This window comes from Hippoglossus stenolepis, chromosome 12 (genome assembly GCF_022539355.2).
Source record: "Hippoglossus stenolepis isolate QCI-W04-F060 chromosome 12, HSTE1.2, whole genome shotgun sequence".
Taxonomy (NCBI): domain Eukaryota; kingdom Metazoa; phylum Chordata; class Actinopteri; order Pleuronectiformes; family Pleuronectidae; genus Hippoglossus; species Hippoglossus stenolepis.
Genome location: NC_061494.1, coordinates 13,807,243 through 13,832,220, shown reverse-complemented (window position 1 = coordinate 13,832,220; position 24,978 = coordinate 13,807,243). Strand labels below are relative to the sequence as shown.

The window sequence follows — 24,978 nt, the reverse complement described above, 5'->3', positions numbered from 1 at the left end:
AACATATGATGCACACAAATACAATGTTGCATACATCTGTCATTCTGACGATAAATATCAGGCTTGAAAACCCCTCAAAGAATCTGTGGCTTAATTGGTACAAAAAATAGTCCCTCATTAGTAATTAAAAGGCTTCAGGGGGCAATCATTTGACTTAAGACATATACATCAATGCTCTGTGTAGAAGTAAATAATAAATGTAAAAATACTTAATCCTAAAACAGAACTGAGCAGTCTCTAATATGATCAATCAAAGTCCAAACCTTTCCTTCACAGACAGAAGGACCAATGCCCGTATGAAACCACATTTAAACTCACTAGATCACTGAACACACTCATAAATATCAGTCCTCTAAACATAACTGCTTTTTTTCATTTAGTCCCACGTTATTCTCTGAGAAATGAATACAAATGTTGTGAAGTCAAGTGACTTCAAAGTCAATTGGATCTGTCCCCTGATCTGGATTTGCAAAAAATCCTTCCACCAAGTTTCATGGTAATCCATCAAATAGTTTTTGCATAATCTTCATAACGAACTAACAGATGGACAAATGCAGACTAAAACATAAACTCTATATAAAATAATGCCTCTGTCCAAAATGTCTGTTGTCAATTTGTAAAGCCTTGTCAGCAAAAAAGTTTCAATCCTATATGTGAGAAAAGTATTACTACTAACCACAGCAAAAAGAATGAAACAGACGATGTGCTACTGACTCAGATCCAAAATTCAATTTCTTTGGATCTAGCTCCCTGCTCATATCAAACACTGATCAATATCCAAGTCTAGACAGACAGAGTGCGCATGAAAACAAGTCAGAAATAATCACACACATTTCAAAAAAGCATAAAATATGTTTCCTTTTTAGTTATTAAAAATGAATTTCCTTTTTCATCACAGCCAAAGTTAAGAAACTGATGAATTTCTTATTAATAAAAACATTGTCAAAATGCCTAAGACAGTAAGTAAACACATTGATTTCTGATAACCATGATATGGAACAAACCCAAAGACATGGAATCTCAACAAGGCGGAGCCAAAGGATAAACATAATCAAAAAACAAAACAATTTACTGTTAATTTCTGCAGGCTTTGAGGCTAAGCATACAGTATGCTTATAAAGTGCTATCATGTAAAATAAAGATTAACAGTATATAATAACTCTTACATAACAAGATCTGATTCCACAAGGATTTTTCTCAATGCTGCCAGAAGATGACTGGAATCTTTTTTCATTTGTCTGCCAAAAAGATAAGCCACAGTATTTATATGAATAAATACTCTATTAACAGTATATTGATCTTCCAATCTGTAAGCGATCCAAATGACAAAAAGATGTATCCACATTCCACAAGTGTACAAATCGGGCTACTCAGAGACAACAGTTCAGTTCCCACCAAGAGCATTAAGTGGATCATCAAATATGTCGCTGGAATCTGCTGCTGCACTGGTCTCCTGTGATGGGGACGTCTTCTTTGATTTATTGGGAGCCTTTGTCACTGGTTTTACTGTGCTTGGCGAGAAAATTTCATCTTTAAGAACAGAGAGAAAATAGTTGGTTAAATATGGCAGGCTTAAAAAAGGTAGACCACAGGATAGACAGGATGAAAAGTGTGCATTAAAATACACAAATGCCTGCGTGCATTTTATTATTTCTTACCCATGTTATCATCAAATATCGACTTGGCCTCTCCCTTTGTCTTGGATTTCTGTTTTGGTTTGTAAGTGTCCATAAGGTCAGCAAAAATGTCTATGTCGTCGTCGAACAAGCTGGCATCAAGGGGCTTCTCTTTGTGCTTCTTGTGAACTTTAGGCACAGTGGCTACTTCATCCTGAGGACCAAAAAAAAAGAAGAAAAATCAGCCAATTAGGAAACGTAACAGAACAAATTATGATGGCGCAGATAAAACTTGATCGTATTACTGTCGATGTAAAACAAAGATACCTGGAAGATGTCCTGCTTTGAAAAACTACTGCTGCTCTTGATTTCTTTACTACTGGTGGACGAGGGAGTGGAGCTGTTGCTCACTCCAAAGATGTCATCATCATTGTCATCTTCTAAGAAGGACGACGCCTTGGCTTTCTTAGTAGTCGACCTAGGTTTGACTTTTTGAAAAAGGTCATCTGTATTTCCATCAAAAATGGATGGGAATGTGCTTTTGTCATTGTCCTTCTTCTGTCCCACCCCACTACTGGCCTGAGGTTGTATCATCTTGGTGGTTTCTCTGGTGGAGGGTGTGTTAGTGACTGAAGGGGCCTCAAACAGACTATCGGAGCCAAAAAGGTCATCCTCGTCAGACAACGGCAACACCTTGGTACTGAGGCTGCTCTTACCAGAGTCTTTCTTTCCAGTGTCTGTAGATACTGGCAACGTGAGCACAGAGGGTCTGGGGGAGATTTCAGCGAGTGAAGGTTGAGAAGATGAGGAGGTGGGCAAGGCTGTAGGTGCAGATGAGTTAGGTAGTGTCGGACTGGCTCGCTTCTGGCTGGATTTGTCTGGTAAGACTGAGCCAGATGGACTGGGGTTTGGTGCAGGAACATCTCCACTCTTGGTCACCTCTTCATCCCCCACAGATCTCTGGGCAGCTTGCTGTCTCGCCGTTCTGGACTGGGGTCTGCGATGAACCGCACCTTTGGCACGACCCTGCGTGACGGAAGATTAGCAAGAGATGAAATTCAACAGAAAGAATCCAAGATAACAGATATTATACACAAGGAATCAGAGGTCTACCTTATGTGCGCTCTGCAGCATTGTAACCTGGATCGGGGTTTCAAAGCTCACGCCTTCCTCACTGTCCATCTGGGGTCCTGCAGGAGTCGAGGCAGGACTGGGACTCAGGCTGGAGCTGGACACCCCAGAGGAGGAGCTGGGGCCCATGCCAGGGAGAACATTTATGGCCCCTGGCTTAATGGGGGCAGCACCAGGGAGCAATGCAACAGGGTTGATCTTCAGATTTGCCTGAATGTAAAATGCACAGATGCACCAGTATAAATATTTATCAAGACGAAAACGACACCATGGATCCTGAGTGTGGACCAAAGACTAATTAAATCAATTTTCTAATCAAGATATCTTACATTTATACATTTCTATCACTCAAAACTACTTTTCAGCTACTCTCTGTTCATAGAGCTTCTCAGTGTGGTTCCATGGAGCAGATCATTCAGAGAAAAATGAAGAAACCAGAACTACGGAGAGAAATGAGGCAAGACCAAGATGCAAGAGTAACATCTAATGAAACTGAAAGAAAGAGCGAGAAAGTTCTTCCTGTGAAGCAAAATCAAAATAGAGAATTATCTTCATTTTGATAGGCATGCTGCGGAGTCATAGCCAAAGGTTTTAAACTGGAACGTGAAAAGAAACCTTATAAGAGAAATTGAATGAGGGATTAGGAAAGTCTGTCCTCAGGTGGAATCAGAGTGAAATGTTAGAGAAGGAAGACTATTGATTCAATGAAATTAAAAAATTACTTGAAGTTTCCCAATCCTTGATGAGGAATCTTTAGGTTTTACAGGGCTTGGAGCAGGTTTCTGTGTAGTCACATTACAGCAGGATCAAAACTCAATCCAATAAAAGGCATTGTTTGGGTTAATCAACAAACATTACCATGTTTTAAATGGCAGTAAATTATGAGGTAGATGTGTTTACCAAAGCAAAATATTTTTCTAAATGAAATCCACACGAGCACATAGGTAAGTGTGTTCATGGCGTCAAAATAAAGTACTTCTGAAGACATTATGTGGTGACAGCAGACTTACCTGAATCTCTAACACAGATTCTGGGCTTGCCAGCGGAGCTCTATCAGTAGGTTTACCGGGTTTCTCTGCAATCTTCAGTAAATAAAAATGTAGAGGAAAAACAAGAGAAAGATGATGTTTCTATATGGAGCTGGGAAGCAAGATTCCATCTAATTCTAACAAACAAAAATAATCAAATTGCTACCGGAGGTGGAGCTTTTGGCTTGGTGGAGCTGAAGAGGTCATCCTCGTCCTCGTCTGCAAACAGACTTTCTGCTGCTGGCTTCCCTGAGCTGAGCTTGGAGCTCTGAAAGGTAAATACAGTCCCATATTCTTACCAACAAGTGATGACGTTGAGTTAAACATGTAACGTGTAAAGAGAAAAGAAACATGTATACAAACAGGTATGACTATCTGATATACTGACCGCAGCTTTCCCTGAGGTGGCAAAGAGGTCAACATCTGGGTCATTGTCCTTCTGCTGCGTCTGACTGAACAGCAGCTCCTCGTCCTGGAACACACCCGTGCTCTTTGTCTGTGGTCGCTCTTCTGTGGGCTGTACAAATGTGACACTTATTTTAATATCTCGACTATAGGAGAAACTACTTCAACTCTGCATACTATTCTCAAGTTCACTGTAAATACAAACCTTCTGTGTGTTTCCACCTGTAGGTTTAGTGAAAATGGGATCGCTCCAACTGGATTCATCTTCATTCTCATCTTCAAACAGACTAAAAGTTTTTGTCATGGCTTTCTCTTCCTCCTTGTCCTCCTTCTTAACGAGTGGTGGTGGGCTCGCTTTGGAGAGGAAGTCGTCATCACCTTCATCTTCATCTAACAAGTTCTTTGTCTTCTTGTTGTCGAGAACATTAATGCCTCCAAAGAGACTGACAGCTCCAGCGGGCTTCTTTTTAACTTCACTATTCACCAACACTGCTGCTGATGGTGGGAGTAGCTCAGGAGTCTTTGCATCTGGCTTCTCTGGCTGTGGAGATTTGTCCTCTGCCACCGTCCGAGAAACTGGGACCTCCTCTGATTTCTGTGATTGGGAGGATGACTGAGAGGGGACCTCAGGTGTCTGAAAAATACAAGTATTAAAAGAACTGAACCTCAGTGTGGGAGATAATGCGAAAATAATCAATCTAAAGAATGAATTATCACTATTTAAATAATAAAGTGGCGCGACAAAGTCTGAATTTTGTATTTTTCCGTCTATTAAAAAAAGATCAAATCACTTCTCTATGCAATCTTCAAACCATGATGGTTTTCCATGACAATTGTGAACTATAAAATATAAAATGTTGCACTCACTTTAGCAGCAGCTGGTGTTGCAGTATTTGTGTTGACAGTAGGTTTATTGCCAAAGAAGGATCCTTTATCTTCTTCATTATCATCACCCTCATCTTCAAACAAGAGCGCAACTCTGTGAGGCTTTTTCTGACTATATGAAAAGAGAGAACAGGAGGATTGATAAAAAAGAAACATGTGTTTTGCCATTAGAATGAACAAAATCATTAATACTGTAAATACCTTGACTCTTTTGTTGGAGCAAACAGATCATCTTCCTCATCATTGTCAAAGAGGCTGCCCTTATGAGATGTTTTGGCACTGGGGAGACTGGAGGGGGCGCTGGCACTGGGCTTTAACCCTACTGTGTTGGACTCAGGCTTTGTAGCATTACTTTTGGAACTGATCCACTGGTCCTGTCAATCCAATAAATCATCCATCATGTTTTACCAATGAAATTCAAGCAGCAGAGAAAAAATATTTTTTTAATGTCATACCTCATCATCGCTGAAGAGGGAGCTGGACACAGTATTAGTGGGCTGCAGTGTGGGGGCTTTAGCTTGATTAGGTTTTGGCTTAGATTTAGTTGCAGATGCAAACAGATCCTGCAAGATGAAGAACCAGATTTTAGTAATGTACATTCAATTCAGTTTTGTTCAAGTATTTTAAATGTTGGTAAGTTTTTTCACCTCTTCTTCCTCGTCATCAAAAAAAGACAAAGTGGTCTTGTTGGTTTTGGTCTGACTTGTAGGTTCAGGTTTAGATTGACTTCTAGGAATCGTTGGAAAGACCTGCAGAAGACAAACACATTTATAGTGTAAATAAAATCTGGATTGTCAGTTATAGATTTTCTCCCAGTAAAGTTAAGAAGCCTTACTTTTGTATCTTCATCATCATCATCAGAGAAGAGACCTCTGGTCTTGGGGTTCGGAGACGGCTTGACAGCAGTTTTCCCAACATCCGGTGTGGGCCCATTCTGAAAAAAAAAGAAAGAAGTAATATAAATATTAATATAAACATCTTCCTAAAATCTAATTTACAGTTTTAATGCTGGTGTGGAGCAAGTGTCAACAGGAATAAAGTCTAGTAGTGTACTCCAAAATTAAATCAGGCTTTTTCTCAGGCTGCACTTGACTATGAGCCAACATCATCATGAACTGACTGCGACTAGATTGTTTATCGGCATCCACGCCCGATAACTGATCTTGTGAGTTACTGTTTGAACAAGCACAACCTCAAAAACCAAAAAATAAAACACAGTTACACTAATATTTGTGTAACTATGTCAATACAGTGTGGCCAGCTGTGTAGAGCAAAACCTCAAGCTAGATAGCCTGCACACACGGCCAATTACTGAACCCCAGTGGGGTCCTGTTTGGTCAAAAACTGCCATTTTGCCAGTAAAAACAAACCAAATTGGATTTTGTGAGGAGCATATTGTTACGCAATGATCCATTCAGACCTCAGACTTCTCAGACTCCTCGCTGGTCGATGGCTGTCGCTTTTTCCGAGCCTCGCTGAGCAAACTTTTAGTCCCAGGACCAAACATGGAGACGGCCCCAGCTGGCATCTAAACATAACAATGGATTATGAACGTAGGGAATCTTCAACAAGCCACAGAACACTGTGTAAATAAACCAAATTAAATGTTATTATGTTGATCTTTACCTTCTTCTCAGGAGGTTTCGCCTGCTCTACGACAGCCTCCTTCTTGCTCGGAGCTGGAACTGGTGCACTGTGCTTATTACCGAATATGTCAACATCCTCATCATCTCCATCGAAAAGGTCAATAGCCTTCTTGGGTTTGGGTTTCTCTTTTCCAGCTAAAAAACAAGGAAAAACATGAAATAATAAGGGTGAGGATCCCACCTGAACCTGGATTCTTGCGCGATTGAGGTCATTCTTACAAACCTTTACCATTGAAAAAGTCATCCTCCTCATCATCAAACAGTCCTCCACCAAGACCAGCTCCTGCAGGAACTGCTTTGGAAGGAGCACTGGTCTTAGGAACTGGAGTTCCGTTCTCCTTGCTCTCCACAGAATCAGAGTCCTTCCCTGAACTGAACAGGCTGTTATCTGTTGAGAGGAAATCATTTGATTTGTTTCAGGAAGACACAGCAATTTTTTTAAAGTGACATTAGCTGTCACACAAGAGACTGCTGCTACTACCTGGGAATATTGGAACGGCCCCTGCTGGAATCTTCTTTCCAGGTTTGGCAGATTCTTAGAGAGTAAAGAAAAGTTAGGTGACAATCTGCTAGTCCACTTTTTTCTGTATGTCTGTACACATGTTATCTGTAATGCTGTCTTACCTGCAGTTAGAGTTTTGCCTTTTGTGCTTTCATTCATCACCTTTGTCTCTTCAGACACAAAAGGTTTTGGTGCATCAGAGAAAAGATCACCCTGCATGGTAGAACATAATAGAACATAAATTAAAATCTGGCTGCAGTCTATAGAGTTTATGTGGTGTTGAATTAAGACTGAATCAGAGGAAGCACTGAAAGTCATTTAGTTTAATTTACCTCATCCTCATCGTCAAACAGGCCTTTCCCGCCACTGAAGAGGCCACTTTTTGCTCCAAATGGAGAGAACTCGTCATCGTCGTCGTCGTCATCATCGTAATCCATCTTTGGTGGTTTAAACATGTCATCACTGTCGTCTTCAGCTGCTGTTGAAATGCACATAAACAGTATTAAGAAAAACAGGCATGTTGTGGAGATAACTGATGCAAAGTTGAACAAGAAGTGTGAAGAGCACTGATGATGAATGAAAGTCCTACCCTGTGACTTTGAAGGCTTGGCTTCTTTTCTGACTTTACTTTTCTTCTTAGATGCCAGTGCTTCCATGATATGGTGGAAAGAAAATATCCATAAACATGCACATGCAGTGATGGCACTCAGACCTGAAATGCTTTCAGTGTAAATCCCAAACGTAAAAATCTGTGGTTCGACTTTTACTTAAACTACATATGAGGAGTGGGAGGAACAACAAATGAAAAATCACAGTGAAATAACATGATAAACCACAAGTTGTTTTATAATCATGGGGACTTACATGCACGATCTCCCTCCGGTTTTTTGACTGGTTCACCTTTGATTCGAGCTGCCAGCTCATCAGCAAAGGATGGTGGGCCTGTGTTCTGAATGTGATAAAAACAACCACAGTATATTCGTTTCCCAGCGACATATCTGAATGTTTTCAGGCTTAAATGACAAATACACCCCTTAGAAGAATATCTCTAAATAAATACCTTTGTGTCATCATCATCATCATCCTCCTCCTTGTCCGAGTCTCCAAATATGTCAGAGTCCTCGTCCTCATCCTCCTCATCCTCCTCGTCGTAACTCAACATGGACGATTTCTAGCAGAGTTTGTGAGGAGAAACTAAAATTAGAATCTTTTTCAGTTTAAATGTTTTCATTGGTGTGCTGGTATCAGGCTTACCTTCTTAATATTATTGTGAACTTCAACTTCCTCCTGATCGAAATCCTCATCTGAATGCTGTAAAACAAATTAATAAAAAACTAATTAGGTTTTAAATTTTCTTGATTAAGATGCAGATATGAAAATCTTATATTGTGAAAGAATAAGAAACATGGTCTTACAACCGCTTCTTTGCCATCTTCACTCTCGATCACACTGTCTCTGTCACTGTCAACTGACATTTCTGGAAAGAATCACACACACACACATTTACAAATTAACACTATGTTGTGTGAGTGCTGATGGTGAGGTACAGCGAGGAGGAGGAGGCTGCAATAAGTATATTACCATCACTTGAGAGGTCACCAAGTCCAACGTCTTCTTGTTCCATGAAAGCCTGGGAACCAATCAGATATGGAAGAGGCCTGTCCACATAAAGATCCTAAAAACAAAAAATCAAAAACAGACAAAGAATTTGAAGTACACTAATGGAAAGATGCATTACCACGTGTATTTCTGCAGTAATCTGTGCTACTTTAAGCTCGTGAGCACACCTTGGGCTCGAGGATGGCCTCCACTCTGTCAGTGGCCTCCTCGTCCTCGGAGTCAGAGTTTCCTGCTTTAATGTCCAGATGCTCGAAGGCTGACTCCAGTACTTTAAGACCATAATTCACAGCTTCCTGCATCTTAGGGATCAACTCTGCCTCTTTCTGCTCTCGAGTCTTCTCCTGAGGGGAAAAGATAAATGACAGGGCAATGCAAGACTTGTGGGTACTGTGACAACATGGTTTCCTGGAAATAATAATACCTAAATGCTATATTCAGTGATAGCGGTCTGTGTTTTAGTGCCAGTAAATGTTTAGAGGAGGAAGAATGAATTCTGTGTACCTGTTCAGGCTGTTTCTCCAAAGCATCAGGCTTCGGCCCACTGTCCTCCACCTCTTCATCATAAACTCTCTGCAACAGTTCACAAACAAGAGAGATGTTAGATTTTTTTGATGTCCCCTATTTTCTGTGCAAATTGTCAAAGTTTTAGTCAAAAAAGTAAAGCCAAAGTAAAATAAAATATTTCAATAAAATACATTACATTTTCTATAAACTGCGTGTTGGAGAGCATGAGAAAGTCATTAAAGACAGAGTGCAGGCAGCTGTCTGTGGCCTTGGTGTCCCGGATCAGACTGTCCAGCTGCTTTTCAATCTCATGAGTCTTTGACAGCATTCTCTGGGAAAAGTCTTGAAGAAACAGGAAGAGCTGTGAAGAAAAAAATAAAAAACTGCTATTGAGACAGTATCATTTTCACAGTTACTTTCATCACAAAAAAGAGCAGGACACAATTTCACAATCCCCTCAGCTACTCTGATTTCTAAAAATACAGATCCTGCGGCATTTCTCTGACCATGCGAGAGAGACAATCAATTTGACTTGGCTTCCATCAAAGCTGGGGAAGATGTTCAGACTTACCCCTGAATCAGCTGCTAAAGACCAACTGGCACTGCTCTGTCGCATTTCTTCGAGAGACCAGGGTCTCTCCCAAATCTGAGCATCTTCCCCGAAGTGTTCACTCCGGCGTGGGCCATTTGCCATTCCCTCTGGCAACCCGCTCATCTGCAATCAAATCACATGGTGTCATTAATGGCATGAACGATTCGAAAGGGCTTCTAAACTTCTTCTGATGTGGCCCACATATCTGTTATAATCTTTATATATTTTACCAGTTTCTGCTTTAGCTGAGAGACTGAATTGTACTGAATGAATTGGGGAACATTTAGAAAACATTACGTGGACATAACAAGCCGTCTTCTGCAATATTAAATCACAAAGTTATTGCCCAAGGGCCAAACCATAAAATGTCGTGATGGAGCTGCTCCAGAAACTGAAATTACTCTGGGAAGGGACGGTGGCATTTCTCCATAGAATCTGGGACATGAACAAGGCCAAACAAGAGACAAATTAGCCTCCAACTGAAGAACAATCTGTGAGAACTACTGCCCTCTGTTCCAATAAATAAACCAGCCAGAAGATCATTCACCTCAGTGTTTCTGGAGAGAGCAAATAGTGGCAGCAGCAGCAGCTCGCTATGTGAATATATCATGTGTTGTTGTACAACAAGTTTGCAATACTGTGTATGTTACTGTGTCAGTCTTAATAGAAGTGTATGTGATCTCTCAAGTTGTCATGATGCCTTTTATATATCATGTAAAGCACTTTAAATTACCCTGGTGTTGAAATGTGATAAACAAACAAACTTGGCTTCCCTCAAAACCAGATTGTAGGTCACTGGACCAACTGATGACAGAATACATTCAGATCTAGTCCTCTGATTTCCTGCTCTCATGGAGACCGTCTCTCTCTCTCTCTCTCTCTCTCTCTCTCTCTCTCTGTAGATAGTGAATAGCACAAGCTAGTTTCATTTCCACTAAACTAACGTTGTTTTCCTGCCACACACAACAAGCTAGCTTTGGCTTTGGCTTTGGCCACACACGAGCGGAAGACAACTTGTTGAGTCAGTGTAAAGTTACTGGGATGCGATTTCCTCCCTTTAGCTTTAGCATTCGCACAGAGCTGCGTCTGAAAGGAGAGAGCGGCGGACTGTTTGGCTAGCAGCTAGCTCCACTTAGCTAGCCAACCCTGACGTTAGCTCCCGCCGCTGAGAGTTAACGCAGAATAATAAATCCACCGCAGCGCACGCGCGCTCATTCTTACCTTGAATCGACTGCTGCCCACGACGCTCGACTGTGTTCACACACGACGTAAAGAAACGAGATCGATTATGCTAAATATGGCCTTTCCCTCATTGGTCTTCTGACAGGTCAGCCATGTTCTGTCTGCAGACAGTCACCTGACTACCGTCGCCTAGCAACCCAGGGAGATCGGGGCGGAGTGGAACGAACCAACAACGAGCGGATTAAAAAAAAAAAGAAAAAAGAGCGGACCTCGTTGAAGACAGGAGGGTGACGGTCTCTTCGGGAACAGTCGTCCTCTGTTCGTCTGAGTGAGTTCCTCCTTCACTCTAACCTCCCTGTGACCATCGATTGTATCTGAGATGGACCGTTTGAAATCAGCCACTTTAACACTGGATTCCTTTTAGCAGAGACAGACGTGGAACAAACACAACCACGTGTTGTCTTAATCAAACCAAACACAATCTAATAAATCTACAATCGAGATTATCCGACCTCATCTGATGTAATGTAATCGAATTCGAAAAGCTATTGACTTTCCAACAAGACATTGTGTCTGATAAGTGACCCATCAATTACTGATACACATATTTAACGAGATGCTACACACTTGAATGAGCTGTAAACCAAGATATATAGTTCCTAAATATCCAATAATATCTGCAAATGAGTTGTACCCAAGTCCATAAACTGCCTAAAGCAAATCACCATTTTTATATTGTGCTATTTCTTTAAAAAGCAGTTAATTTAGCAGACTACATCTTGTGTGAGAAAATGTCAGAATCCCAATCTCTGTCTGTTTTGTATCAATCGATCAATACAATTTTATTTGTATAGCCCTTATTCACAAATCACAATTTGACTCACAGGGCTTAACAAGGTGGGACATCCTCTGCTCTTAACCTTCAACAAGAGTAAGGTAAAACTAACACAAAAAAAAACATATTAACAGGGGAGAAAACATAGGAAAGAGCCACATGTGAGGAGTCCCTCTCCCAGGACAGACAGAAGTGCAATAGATGCGGCGTGTAACTGAACACACCAACAAAATAACACTATTTACATCATTGATTAGAGGAAACAGTTAGTCACATAATGGAAAAGTGTGTCAATGTTTAAAGTATTTGTACATAAGAAAATGTCTCAGTGCTTGCTCAAAGTACGACTGTGGAGTATAACACCAAGTAGGTTATGTTTGTAGCAGAGGTAAAGCATGACCCAGAGAAGATCCCACAAAAGTTTGGTGCAGATCAGGTTCAGGGGGCACATCCAGGATTCTTCTTCACTTTCCTCTAACATTGTGGGAAGATGATTGATTTTTCAGAGAATAATTAATTGATCTTGATTCTAAAATCGGGCATATTTAAAGGACTGATATTTACGAGTGTGTGCAATTTGGTGCAGATCAAATTCTGGATCGAGAGAATGTAATAGTGGCTCCATGCAGGGACTGTTGGGCCTCAGCAGAGGTATGAACTCACTGAGTGACACTCTATTTAGCCCTCTGGATTTGTGTGGATGCTTCAACAAATATACCTGTGTTTTCATTGCACTTATGTTAAGAGATTTATGAATACAATAATTACTTCTGACAGAATTCTGTTACATGTAAATAAAGTTTATTTTCTTCATTTGGCAACAGATATAAAAATATTTTAATCAATAAAAAAATCAACATGCACACACACTCAACAGTGAAAATATGAAAATAAATCAACAAAATGTGTCAACATTAATTTGTCAATTATACAAAGTGTAAATTAAGTTAGTCATGGTGTGGTGAACGCTGTGGCTTACAGAAAAACAGTCATTGTTATTAGAAATGTCTGTTTTTACAATTATGACCAGTTTGCTGCTAATAAGGCCAACTGCAGTTTTATGATAATTACTGGAGGTAACAAAACAATAACACCTGAGAACTAGCAGCTGTTTTTAAGTCAAAGGACTGCATGGTCAAGAAGATTTTGAACACTGCACAAATAACTGTAACATGCCAGTGATGAACATCACAGACTTTGTAACAAAGGAGACATGAATGTTTTTCATTGCATTGTAAATATTTTTGGTTTCCATCTGATTTCCAGGATATTACCACACAGAGTAACTTCAGTAAATTACTCAGACTGGGAGACACAAACATTGACACTCATACATACTGTTTTTGAGACATTACGGAATTTTGACAAATTAACAATGCTGGAGGAAAACAGGGTTTCTCCGAATAAACATGTTGTAAGCACTCACAAACACACACTATACACATTAATATAAACAGCTAAATATCTGAAAACAGCAGCACTGTAACAAATTATTAAACAAAAACGTACATCAAATGTAAAAAAAAAAAAATGTATTGTGCAGCATTTGCCAAATGCAGATGAAACATTGTGAGCTCTCCTAAAAAATATTTACTTCAAAAATATACAATAAAGGTTTTTTATTAACAATCAAACTAAACAGAGGCACAGAGGACAGGTACTAGTGCAAATTGAGCATATTGTTAAGAAAATAGCCATTAAAGCCTTGAAAAATTTAAAAATATCTTCTAGACTTTATCACAAGCTGATACCAGGTTATAGTCTGTCTATATAGTCAGAAGTTTGTCTCATATGAACCAGATTGTCATCTTCTACCTCTTGGTTCAACTCCCTAGGAACGGGTTCTATTGCCTCTTTTGTTTCATTTTTTTCATCCATGGGCTCGAGTCCTTCGGTTCCTCCATGTGTTTCACCCAGTTCCATGATCTGCTCCTCCTCAGTGTTTAGTACGGCCTCATCCGCCTCGGCGATCAGTACGGCCTCATCCTCCTCAGCGATCAGTACGGCCTCATCCTCCTCAGCTTGGTTTGTTTCCTCAACTTGTTTATTCTCCAAAATCACGACTCCCTGTCCATCATCACTGTTGCACTCTTCTCGTCTACAGACCAATGTATCCACAGGCGGAGGTTGCCAGTAGTCATACAGCTTGCCCTAGTGGACGAAAACAGCATAGCAAATAAGAAACAAACTTGTTGTTTTTTATTGGAAGACTTTAAATAGTCTGCTTTTAAGTATTGTAAGATATAAATAAAGTATGAGTGTGTATGTGTGACTACAAATAAAGTTACTGTACATGGAGAGGCCTGATCTTCTGAAGCAACATCTGCCACTTGGTGTCGATCCTGGCCACTAGATCCTTTACCTTGAGGAGGAACAGGAAGGTAGAGGTTGTCAGACAGATTAATGCAGCACACTACATCTCAAAGGCAAAGGGTCATTTAAACAATCACTGCCCACACTTGGCCAGCAATGATTTATTAATGTCATTGTTATTGATAAGGACATGGATTTAAAAAGTGAAATCATTTTTTATGTCCAGTGGAAACCAAATGGAGTGATCACAGATATGGTGATCAACCTTTTACATGGATCAAAAAGCATGGGATCATTCATATACAAATGCTGTTTAAATAATTTGGTTATGCAAACTTGGTATCAACTGAAAAAACACAAGCAAGCTCATCTACTACTGGTGCGCACTGAGGACTGCGTACAGAACAACACGGGTTGTCCAGTTAGTATGTTTGCTTTAATAAATATGCAATATGGTGCGTTTCTACCCGAGTGCGCAAAATATTGGGAGGAGTAGATGCAAATACTTTAATTTAGCACACGCATTGTGATTTACAAAGCCATTTAGCACTCTTTATTTGGGGTCTTAGTAGATCAGGCCCACAGTATTCATTTTGAGTGTTTTCATGCATGTTTGGACAGTAAAAAAAGTTATATTTTAGTTTTTACCTGCTCTGTCAGAAATGTACTGCTCCTAACTGTGTCTCTATCCTACGTGCTGTGCACTGCCAACTGAACTGAGCCAAACCTATCACACCCTGGCATCTCCTCCGACCCTCCAAACATTGACCAAGTTTACTGTACAAATTCTGTTGTTTTTACCTAGTCTGAGTTTACAGATATGTACAATGACACTATTTCTGTGTGTGAGTGTGTTTATGTTAGCGCGAGACAGAGGGGGAGAGAGCATGTGGGACGGGCAGATGAATGCTCGCAGCTATGAAGAAAGATTTTAAATAAATAAAGAAAGAGATATTATAGTATTATTTGTTAATACCCAAAAACCAAAGACATTGTCATTGAATATTACAATGTTCGGATATAATGTCATTGATCACAAGCTGTGTGCTATATAATCACCCTGTTTGATCTGCAGTTCAACTTCATTCCAGACGCTATGACAGGAAGCTTAAACCAAACAGCAGTAGACTCTTTTATAAATTTAGCCATTGAAAATGTGTCTATATTACATCTGGATCTACATCGAAATACTCTTAAGTTCCTTTTGAAATCATACTCACTTTGCTCCGGTAAAGACATTTCTCGCTCTCTCTGATGTCACACTTAATATGCGTTTCAAGCTCAGAGCTCAGAGCGAGGAGCTGCCCCTGAGAGCCAGAAATAAAAAATAAAAAGATAAGTCAACATTTAAACCTCCAGCTCTCCCAACAACAGAGATCAGACAGAATATGGAAGATTATATGGAAGGATTATACCTTCTGATGGGCTGGGAAGAACTGAAAGTTGGAGGCTTCACTTGTCAATGTCAGAAGGCTATAGCAGAGGTAGTAGGACTGAAACACATTAATAAACAGAAATACATTTGCATGAGAAAAGATTGTGTGAATATAAGATCCTTCATTTATACATAAGAAAAAGATATTAAGACAAGACAAAAAGAATTCAAACATTTTGAATCTTAAGGCATTAACCCTGTGCTCACCTGTTGGTCAAGTGTGACCTTGTCCACCTTTTCATTCTGAGCCATGCTGGAGGAGCGCAGCATTCTTCGAAAAAGGGCGGATGGTTGCATCGAGGGAAGGTATGGCCTCAGCATGGAGAGCTACGCACAACACCAGACATTCATTATGTTGCAATAGTCATATAGTGATTTCAAGTAACTGTTAATGTAATGTCACAAATTTCAAGTGCTGGCATCTAAAAGGAACTGTCTGACACAAATTACCTGAAAGTCTTTTCCTGTACGTCTGGAAGTGCATTTTCCATCCAACAGCTTAGAGATCATAGACAGGCTCAGATGTTGACGCAGCTGCCTTCACAAATAAACAACACACATCTTTACTTTTAATGGTGCACTGTTATAAATACAGTGCAATAAAGTATACTCCCTAAAAGTAATAGAGACAAGGTGATCAGAAAGTAGAAGGATATAAAGACTTACTTTCCACGCGTGTTGTCAGGCAGCAGTTGGACGAGCAGGCACATGTTGTGGTGGTCTTTCGTCAGATCAGTAAGGGCCTGACAGATTCTGGGCAGCTAAAGAGATTTTAAATAAATATTAAGTCAGTAACTCTGTAAATAAATTCACAAGAGGCAACTGCAATATAACGCAGGCCAATTACTGTAGCAGACATACATTCTTGTACTCCAATGGCAATATAAAAACTGTGATTCTCACAATCTGCTGGAAATTTCCGCAAATCAAAAGAATCAGTGGCACATAAGCACTGACCATAGTGTCCCAGCCCCTGATGTTGTTGACAATTTTATACTGTAGAGAAAACAGCTCCACACTGGACTGGAGGATGAGCTGTGTGTCGAGGCAGACCTTTCCCACCACAGTTAGCAGCAGCAGCAGCTCGTCGTCGCTGTACGCCCGTGGATTCAGGCCCATACAGAAAGACAAGTACTGCAGACAAGAGCACAGGGGAAAAAACAAGTGGTGAATGATCTGAGTTAAAGTTCATTTTTGGGGTCTCTGTCAAACTCTGACCTACATTATAGTAAACTATTTTCTTACCTTCAAGACGTTGTTGTAGTTGTGCTCGGGGACAGTTCTCTGTTCCTTGTTGCTGGAAGCAATGTCACATTGGATAGAAATGTCCTCCCTACATAAACACACAGAAATTCAGCTGAATGAAATTAAACAGATCTAAACACATTTGGAGCAGGCATTTCAGGCAAAAACACAATTTGAAAATATATGGAAACTATTCAGCAATGGACGGATGAATTTTGTTAATTTAATGACATTGGAAAAGTCTGAATTCATGACCTACAACTTTTTTCAAATAAATTCACAAGAGTGCTACTTACAGTAAATCTCCTTCTGTAAATGGAGGTTGCAGATTCTCGAATGGGAAGAGAGTCACAAAAGCAACTCCCATATTCATTAGGACCAGCGTCACATCAGCCAAACTGGGAACCCACAGTTTAAACTCCTGGCTTCCATTTTTCACTAAGGAATTATGCACATAGAAAAAAAACATATATGTTAACATGTCTAATCAACTTATAGTGAAGACATACAAAAAGCATGATGGTGATGGGAACACTGACCTATCTGATTAACAGCAGTGCAGGCGATGTCACAGAGTGCCTGTAGTATCTTTTTGGATACCAGCCTCTCACTATGGACTGACATCATCTGACAACATTGAACAAACGATCATTATCACCGCTGAGACATTCAGACAATAATCACGACTGATGAAATGCTACAGGTGTGTGGGGCCCACCTTGAACAGGAAACGGGTAATCTGAGCTGGACAGGGCGAGGAACAGTTGTAAGCTTCCTGGAACAATCCAATCATCACATGCAATCTCAGTTGAGCAGGACTGGACCTGTTAGGAAGGAGGGGAATGTAAGTCGAGAGAGAAAGACATGAAGAATTCATTACTTAGTAAATACAACAAAATATATGCCAAAGAAATACACCACTGTACAGTGCTGGAGGGAGCTAACACGTTTGTTGACTTGTGTTTCCAGTGTGGATGTTAAAAATAGAATTTGTGCTGAGGGTTGCCAAAAGGCGAGGTCAAATTGTCAATCCAAATGGGTTCATCCTATTGGGAGCATTAATGTGCTCTGCCAATTGTTTGTTCTTACATTAATTATGTGGAAATAGGGGACGGACAGTGACGTGAAAACTTAAAGAAAGGTCTTGGAATCACCAAAAATGTCCTCTAGTTTTAAAGATTTATTTGGACAAAAATATTGTTCAAAGTTTTAGCTGACACGAGACGAGGTCCGAGGGTCACTAAAATTATAAAGAATCTCTCCATTGGGACAATGAGAACGCGAATCAAATTAAGTCTTTCGTTGTCAAGATACAATATGTTGCTCTGACCCTTCACATGTACACATGGCTCACCAGAGAAGAGTGTACTTTGCTGTCCCCTGCGGGGTGACCATGCATTGTCGGAGCTGCAGTGTGTCCTGGTTGAAAATCTGACCAAATTTCTCCATGTTGAACACTGTTTCTCCAGGGGGAACATCCCTGATTGCACTGGACGTCAGCGAGTAGCGCTGCAGAAATTCCCTGGAAAACAAATGAGGATGAAATGCAAATTACAGGTTTTTACTGTACGAGGACTGTGTCCTGATGACAAGGTCAAATGTGCATGTCTCACTGTTGTTCAGTGGAGATGCCCTCCTCCCGTTTCTCTTCGGTCTCATATTCAGCTATTCTCAACAGGTCCTCTTGACATGCAGTCAGGAGCTGTACCTCAATCTCTTTAGCTCTGATAGATAAAAAGAACATGGAGACATTTAAATCCTCACAGCAACTATATTTCAAATTGAAAAGGTAATGGGTGTAAAAACAACAGAATAATATACTTTTTATTGGTGTTTATTTCCTTCAGCATTTGATCAAGATTGTTTTTGTAGAGACCTGGCTTTGTGGAGGATGGTAATAGCTGTGGAAACACAAAGGATGACATTTAAGCTCCAAACAGAGACAGTAGAGCTGATAATCACACCTTCATAAATTGATGTACAATAAAGACATGTATTTGGAGCTTACAAATTTTAACTTGCTGCTGTGATGTCCGGGTGTACTCGGCTCTAAGAAGGCTCCCTTCTCTGGCGTATCTGGAAGCTTGGTAGCATGCTTCATCATCTCCTGCAGGGAAAGCAGCGACCCCTCCTCACTGCTATGAGAGCTCTGGGTTACATCCAAATCTAATGCAAAGCTCAGGCCGAGGTCCAGTTCCACATCTACGGCATCCTCTTCATTTTCCTGCTTACTATTCCCCTCACTTTCCTGCCTCTCCAGGGGTGGAGGCTGAGAACAATGTGAAATAGACGTTCTTTCGGAAGCAGTAGTTTCAGTCTTTAAGGTGCGTTTCCCACCAGATTTAACAGGCTCTTCCTTGAGCCTCTTACCTGAGGAAGTGATAAAACCGTTTTTGAGTTCCCTGTCTTTAGAACCAAAGGAGACTATATTTTCAAGTTTTAATCGCTCTAAAGCTACAGTGGGCAAGGCGAATTGTGCGTTACCTCCTGAAGAAGAGATTTTGGTGTCCTCTGCATGAGTAAAACTACTTTCTGGAGTTTTACGACACAAAGATCCAGTTACTGCAGTGCTGGATGAACAACTTTTCTCTGAGGTGGGTGATTTAATCGTTCCCCCATCTTTCTTGGGCTTTGCACTCTTATGAGCAGCACTGACTACATAAGTCATGGGATCGGGGGTAAAGAGCTCAACTGTATCGTCAGGGGTTACAACAGGCCTTCGCGAGCGGGCAATTTTATTTCGTTCTGCCGAGCGACCATAACCTGAATTTGGTTTTGATTCTGATTTGGGAGAGCTCCTGCGCGTCTTGCTTCTCACTTTCTTGACTGGTGAAACTGAGTTCCTGCGGTGCACATGAGCTAAACTACGAGTGAGCCTTTGGGGAACCTCAGGGGATAATAAAAAGCCCAATTTATTTGTATTATTGTTTTCCTCTCCATTTTTTTGTAAACTCTCTTCAGCGGGATTTGAAGACGACTTAAACTCTTTTAACTTCAAAATAGGATCCTGAGTGGAACTTATATATGCCTGCTTTGCCCCGATTGATGGTCGTCCCTTTGCACAAGGTTTGAGTGACAGTGATCCACAGGATGACTGGGTGGCTCCAAATATGGACGACAGTTCCAAACAAGATGGCTCTTCACGTGCCAGCTCTGAGCACTGATGGTTATCTGTGGTTTCAAATGGCAGTTCTGTGGCGGAAGACGGCCTCGATGGAGACACTGGGGAAGTTCTAACTGAGTTGTTAACAGTGGGTTTTGGTGTCTGTGCTTTTCCAGATTTTCCACCCGGAAGACACAGTTTCTTGGCATTGTGGTCACAGTCCTCAATCTCTTTGCACCTCTTCCATGATGAGCAGTAGAATACTAAAGACAGAAAAAGAGCATGAGACAACACTTTTATGAATAATTTAAGTGAAGAAGGAAAGACCTTTGATGAAGGGCTGGCTGTTTCAGTAAATTGAGTGTCCTGTTATAGACACAAAAAACAAGACATTTGACAATTACCTGAGGCTGTTGTTAATTTCGATGAACATTGTTGTTTCATCATTTTAAAAGTAAAACAATTACTCAAGAGGATTATCAGCAGATTATTTGATAATGATATCAGCCATGTAACGATTCAAATATAAAAAATGAGTAAGAAACAAATGCAGTGCTTACAAGTAGGAAAATGAGCTGTAAGAATCTACATGTGAACAGTACAAAAAAAACAAATTGTAGAAAGCAATGTGTACAGACCTACAGTCTTATTATTCTAATTACCAAAGGAGAAAAATGCACATTCACGAATTTGTGTATAAATAAGTAGATGAGTAATTTACCTGGAATTAACTTTATATGTGAAGGCGTTTCTTTATGTTGCTGGTCCTAAAATAGAAAACAAAGTCTTAGAGCTCAGAAGCAGGTTTCCTTTGGTGAGTTTTCAACAGCAATAAAACCTCTGCCTTGCATCCAATACTATGAAGACAGAGTTACACCTGGCTTACCGGACAATTTAAAAACAACAGATACTGTTCACACTGGTATGTTTTCAAGAGACCAGTAAAATAAGTATCAGTGAACTGACAAGTCTTTAACTGCCTTTAAACTTGTATCAGACTGCCCGACCAACCAGCCTATTTCAGACTCTACATCAATGCTAACTGCTTGCTTGTATAAGACTTTCTTTGATCCACATGACATTAAGTAAACTGCTCCAAGCAAACAACATTGCAGCATCTGTGATAATGGAATGAATACAATCATCCCTTCTGATTGTGAAATTGCTAAATGACAACACATCCCAAACAGAAAACCAACATGACACTGATTTCAGACGCTCACTGAACATGTAAAACACTCAACCTGGCAAGGGGCTGCAGGGCTGATGGATAGACTGGAACAACTACTTCTTTCACAAGAGTGGGTATTCTCAGAAGGCTGGTAGCCATGTGGAGTTGAGTGGCTGTAAGCAGGACTCCGGGGCACTGAGTCTGAGAGGGGCTGTGGGAGAACTTCTTGAGCTGTTCTGGTGTTCAGTGATGGGGTCACTGGGCGCCTGTGCAGCTGGGCAGTTGGTACGGGATTCCTCATGTCACTGGATTGAGCCTAAAAGAGTACAAAACAATGCAGCATCACATGAATGTACAGGTCACAAATAAGACACTTAGCCAAACCAGATTTTAGTGGCCACATAGAAGAAAAACAATACCTTGTTTGATTCTTGATTCTTGATGACATTTCTGCTTCCTGAATGTGACAACCTGGCCTTGGCTTCAGATAATTCATCTCTCCTGATGTGGAAGGACAGAGTGTAATTGCTTAAATCTCTCATAAATTGAGGGGAAGCATGGTGAAAGACACCAGGAGGCGAGGGCTGTGGACTATTCGCTGACATGTCACTGTCAGGTGGGCTGACTTGAACACAATGTGATGAGCAGAAGGGCCCTGGGGGTTGAGGAGAGTGCTGTGGTGGACCCAGTCGGTCCCTTGGCGTGTGATGGGGCCTATTTGTTGGGTTTCCAACATTAGCTGGGCTGTCTGATGAATGGATTGGTCCCAGGTGATGAGAAGAGTGCTGACGTGGACCCAATCTCTCCCTTTGGTACAGCTCAGGGCTCTGAAGTGACAACCCTCTCTTGGGTGGTGGGTGAGAAAGCTGGTTAGGCATCTGAGAGGGCTTCATTGGAGTCTCCTGGTGAAAAGACGTGTCATGGGGTAGGGAATGTTGCTGAAGTGTGAGGTCCTTCACTGAAAGACAGACAACGTGACAAAATGTGAAAGAGATTGTCATTCAAGGGCCTATTATGCCTTCAGCTATGGCTTATCTCTCGCGCACTTGACACTTTTCTTTGTAGTTCTGCCTGACACAAAGATATTACTCCTGTTACATTAATGCAGCTGAAACACATATACTTGGGGCTATATGCTGTCACTACAAATAAATGCTCATTCATTATTTTAGCACACAGGGTTCCAAAACCTTTTACAATATCAAATTCAAGTAGTTACAGTGCAAAGCCTGAGACAAAGATCGTGGTGGATTGATGAAATCTGTTTAGCACCAAATGTTTCGGTTCAAAAATGTGATGGGAGGTTTTCTGGAAGCTGGTAAAAGGAGAACTCAGGCAGCAGCTGATGTATTATGCAGAAGAGTTTAATGTTGACTTGATGCATCAAGGAGACCAGAAGGTGGAACAATATACCAACGTTAACAAAGTAACATGAGCAATTGTCAACACCAAGTCTGAAGATGTCTCACGCAGCATCCCAATATATCTCCTTCACCCTGCGTCACCCATTCCAACAGCACATCCATTAATGGCTAGAATTGCTGTCACTCTCTATGTTACCTGGAGGTGTTCGCATCCTATTGGATAGTTAAGTATAAATATGCAAATTCCTAAATCACATTGTGTCCTTACGTTTTGCCACTAGTGAAATATGCAAAAGAGTTGGAGTCGGTGCCTCTCTGTCAGGGGCATCTGAATTAAGTATGAAAGTTCACGAGTGTAGACGCTACAATGTATTGCTAGTTGGCACTTTACCTATAACCTGACCTTGGCTTTTGCTTGGAGAGAAGTGAGTATGTGTGGAAGGAGACAGGCTCTATTCTCCTAATGGTGCTGTACAGATGAAACGTGTGCGGATGGTCACCCATGGAGGTGACAGATTTCACTCCTACCCACTATGAAACATACTCATACAACACTATCATACAATCAAATCTTTCTGGAAAGGTCCAGGCAGATCTGCCAACTCTTAAGGAGAATGTTGGCTTTACGACCTTAGAGGGTAAAATTGCAAAATATAGAGAGCAAATATATGTTATATTATATATATTGCGTTCGTTTAGTTTTTTAGTGAAGTACATCAGAGAATTCAAAAGAATTTAAATAAAATATTTTGACATCTCAAATAAGACATGTCAATGTATTAAAATAGTAATTCAGATAAATACAATTCTAATTTTGTTTGCACTCAATGATAGAAATAGCATGGACGAAACTACTATAACTATAATTCTGACTAAATTCTGACAGTTTCAAACAAAACACCAAACATGGCAACAGTCATGCAGGTAGAACAACCAGCATGGTTGTTGCATTTGTAGTGCAGCTTGCTTTTGGTGGTTTCTCCTTACTGCGAGATCAAATGCACCCTGATCATCACCATGACTTTGACTTTAAGTAAACATACTGTGTGGTTATTTCTAAAGAAACACTTGACTCACCTTTACTCCTCGGGGACATGTATTCTGCAAGTGTCCTGCAAGACAAGGAGGGACCGTTCATTGTGTTTGTGTCACCACGCGATGTATCAAACACACATGTCGCAGGGACGTGAAACCTGGCCGGAGGTGTATTTTAATCGCAGCCAACAAAAAGCCGACACATGCCTCTCGCCTGCCCACCAGTCACAGCACGTAACGTCACTTCAACAACACGAGTCCCAGCAGCGAATGTGTTTTAACGTGACACTACTGTTCAAGCTGTGTCAGTTGAAAACCTTAATCAATAACAAACCATCAACGGTAACGGCGAGTGTCAGCAGCGCTTATTCTACTGAGAAGCAAACTAGCTCGGCGATGCTAGCAATGAAACTGGCGTTGAGGACGTGTTTACATCGTTGTTTGTTTGTGTTTTTCAGAATAAGGCTGCGTTGTACTTTTTAACTTCACCGTGCTCGTCTGGTTTTCGGAACTAACACCAACCGCCCTGCTCGCAGACCCAGGAGAGATAACAGCCTGTACTTTACAGCGTGTGGCTAAACATAATGAAATGTTAGCAAGACGTTGTTTCAGGAAGTCCGCTGTTTAGCTAGCAGGCTAACACGCTAACAGTTTAACATCGCGCTAACAAAGTCCGTGTTTTTTCTTACCGAAAGTTGCCGTGGTTTTCTGTGGTTTTTCTCATGGTGAGGAGCCGGAAGTGTGTCCATAACCACAGACAAGACACTACAACAGACTGAGGTAGAGCTCTAACGTTAAAATCTAAATAACAGACAGGAACCTGCTCCCGCCTGCAACCGCACCGACCAACCGTCGGCCGCAAGGAATCATGGAACCTGGAGTCCAGCTTCTTCTTCTTCTTCTTCTCTCGGTTTACTTCTTCTTCTTCTTCATTACCGCCACCTTCTAGACTGGAGTGTGGAGCAGTAGATTGGCAGCACACAAAACGAAACTAAAACTAGGGCTACGTTGTTGTTGGTGGAGAGAGCGATCGGCGAGCAGCCACACGGCTAACGAGACGTCGATATCAATTGCAGATCACACGGTGAAAATTGTATGTAAATCGAATAATAGTTGTAAAACAAGGCTTACTTCCTGTTGCCAGTAGGTGGGGCCATCACTATTATTACATACAGACTAATAAATCTGTTCAAGTAGGGGCTCTGATGGAGCGTGAGCAATTTTAAGTCGATTGGACAATGTTACAACAACTTAATTTTCACACTGATCAGTAGGTGGCGCTATGACCCTGCACTAATATTAATATATGGAGCTGTTCAGGTCAGGATTGTGAGCATAGGTGAGAATTTGGGGGCCGGTTGGATAA

The 24,978-nt window shown here is 40.9% G+C and overlaps 2 protein-coding genes across 6 annotated transcripts; both read right to left on the bottom strand.

The window, feature by feature from the left end:
* Window positions 1-1,264: 1,264 nt before the first annotated feature.
* Window positions 1,265-11,309, bottom strand: washc2c (WASH complex subunit 2C). 4 transcript variants are annotated; one of them, XM_035173066.1, is made up of 31 exons: window positions 11,151-11,309; window positions 9,909-10,052; window positions 9,534-9,698; window positions 9,335-9,403; window positions 9,001-9,174; window positions 8,795-8,888; window positions 8,629-8,690; window positions 8,468-8,524; window positions 8,274-8,384; window positions 8,078-8,162; window positions 7,803-7,862; window positions 7,546-7,688; window positions 7,336-7,426; window positions 7,193-7,246; window positions 6,935-7,099; window positions 6,692-6,846; window positions 6,486-6,593; window positions 5,901-5,999; window positions 5,713-5,814; window positions 5,521-5,628; window positions 5,267-5,439; window positions 5,048-5,177; window positions 4,386-4,814; window positions 4,164-4,292; window positions 3,942-4,043; window positions 3,758-3,829; window positions 3,470-3,529; window positions 2,730-2,957; window positions 1,944-2,642; window positions 1,659-1,830; window positions 1,265-1,530 (listed from the first exon to the last, which is right to left on the bottom strand). In XM_035173066.1, the coding sequence occupies exons 2-31, from the start codon at window positions 10,050-10,052 to the stop codon at window positions 1,385-1,387; spliced, it is 4,386 nt and encodes a 1,461-aa protein (XP_035028957.1). In that variant the 5' UTR covers window positions 11,151-11,309; the 3' UTR covers window positions 1,265-1,384. The 4 variants fall into 4 exon arrangements, with proteins under 4 accessions (XP_035028957.1, XP_035028956.1, XP_035028958.1 ...); XM_035173065.1 differs by having other exon boundaries at window positions 7,546-7,691; window positions 11,151-11,308; XM_035173067.1 differs by having other exon boundaries at window positions 6,941-7,099; window positions 7,546-7,691; window positions 11,151-11,307.
* Window positions 11,310-12,730: 1,421 nt separating this feature from the next.
* slf2 (SMC5-SMC6 complex localization factor 2) lies at window positions 12,731-24,542 on the bottom strand. Of its 2 annotated transcripts, none has more exons than XM_035173070.1 (21): window positions 24,302-24,542; window positions 23,655-23,689; window positions 21,633-22,171; window positions 21,287-21,529; window positions 20,764-20,809; window positions 18,948-20,305; window positions 18,761-18,840; window positions 18,553-18,663; window positions 18,309-18,461; window positions 17,658-17,763; window positions 17,479-17,566; window positions 17,236-17,377; window positions 16,940-17,027; window positions 16,652-16,828; window positions 16,361-16,455; window positions 16,145-16,232; window positions 15,902-16,021; window positions 15,675-15,752; window positions 15,480-15,566; window positions 14,240-14,308; window positions 12,731-14,097 (listed from the first exon to the last, which is right to left on the bottom strand). In XM_035173070.1, the coding sequence occupies exons 1-21, from the start codon at window positions 24,334-24,336 to the stop codon at window positions 13,702-13,704; spliced, it is 4,134 nt and encodes a 1,377-aa protein (XP_035028961.1). In that variant the 5' UTR covers window positions 24,337-24,542; the 3' UTR covers window positions 12,731-13,701. The 2 variants fall into 2 exon arrangements, with proteins under 2 accessions (XP_035028961.1, XP_035028960.1); XM_035173069.1 differs by having other exon boundaries at window positions 18,294-18,461; window positions 24,302-24,541.
* Between the last annotated feature and the right edge of the window lie 436 nt (window positions 24,543-24,978).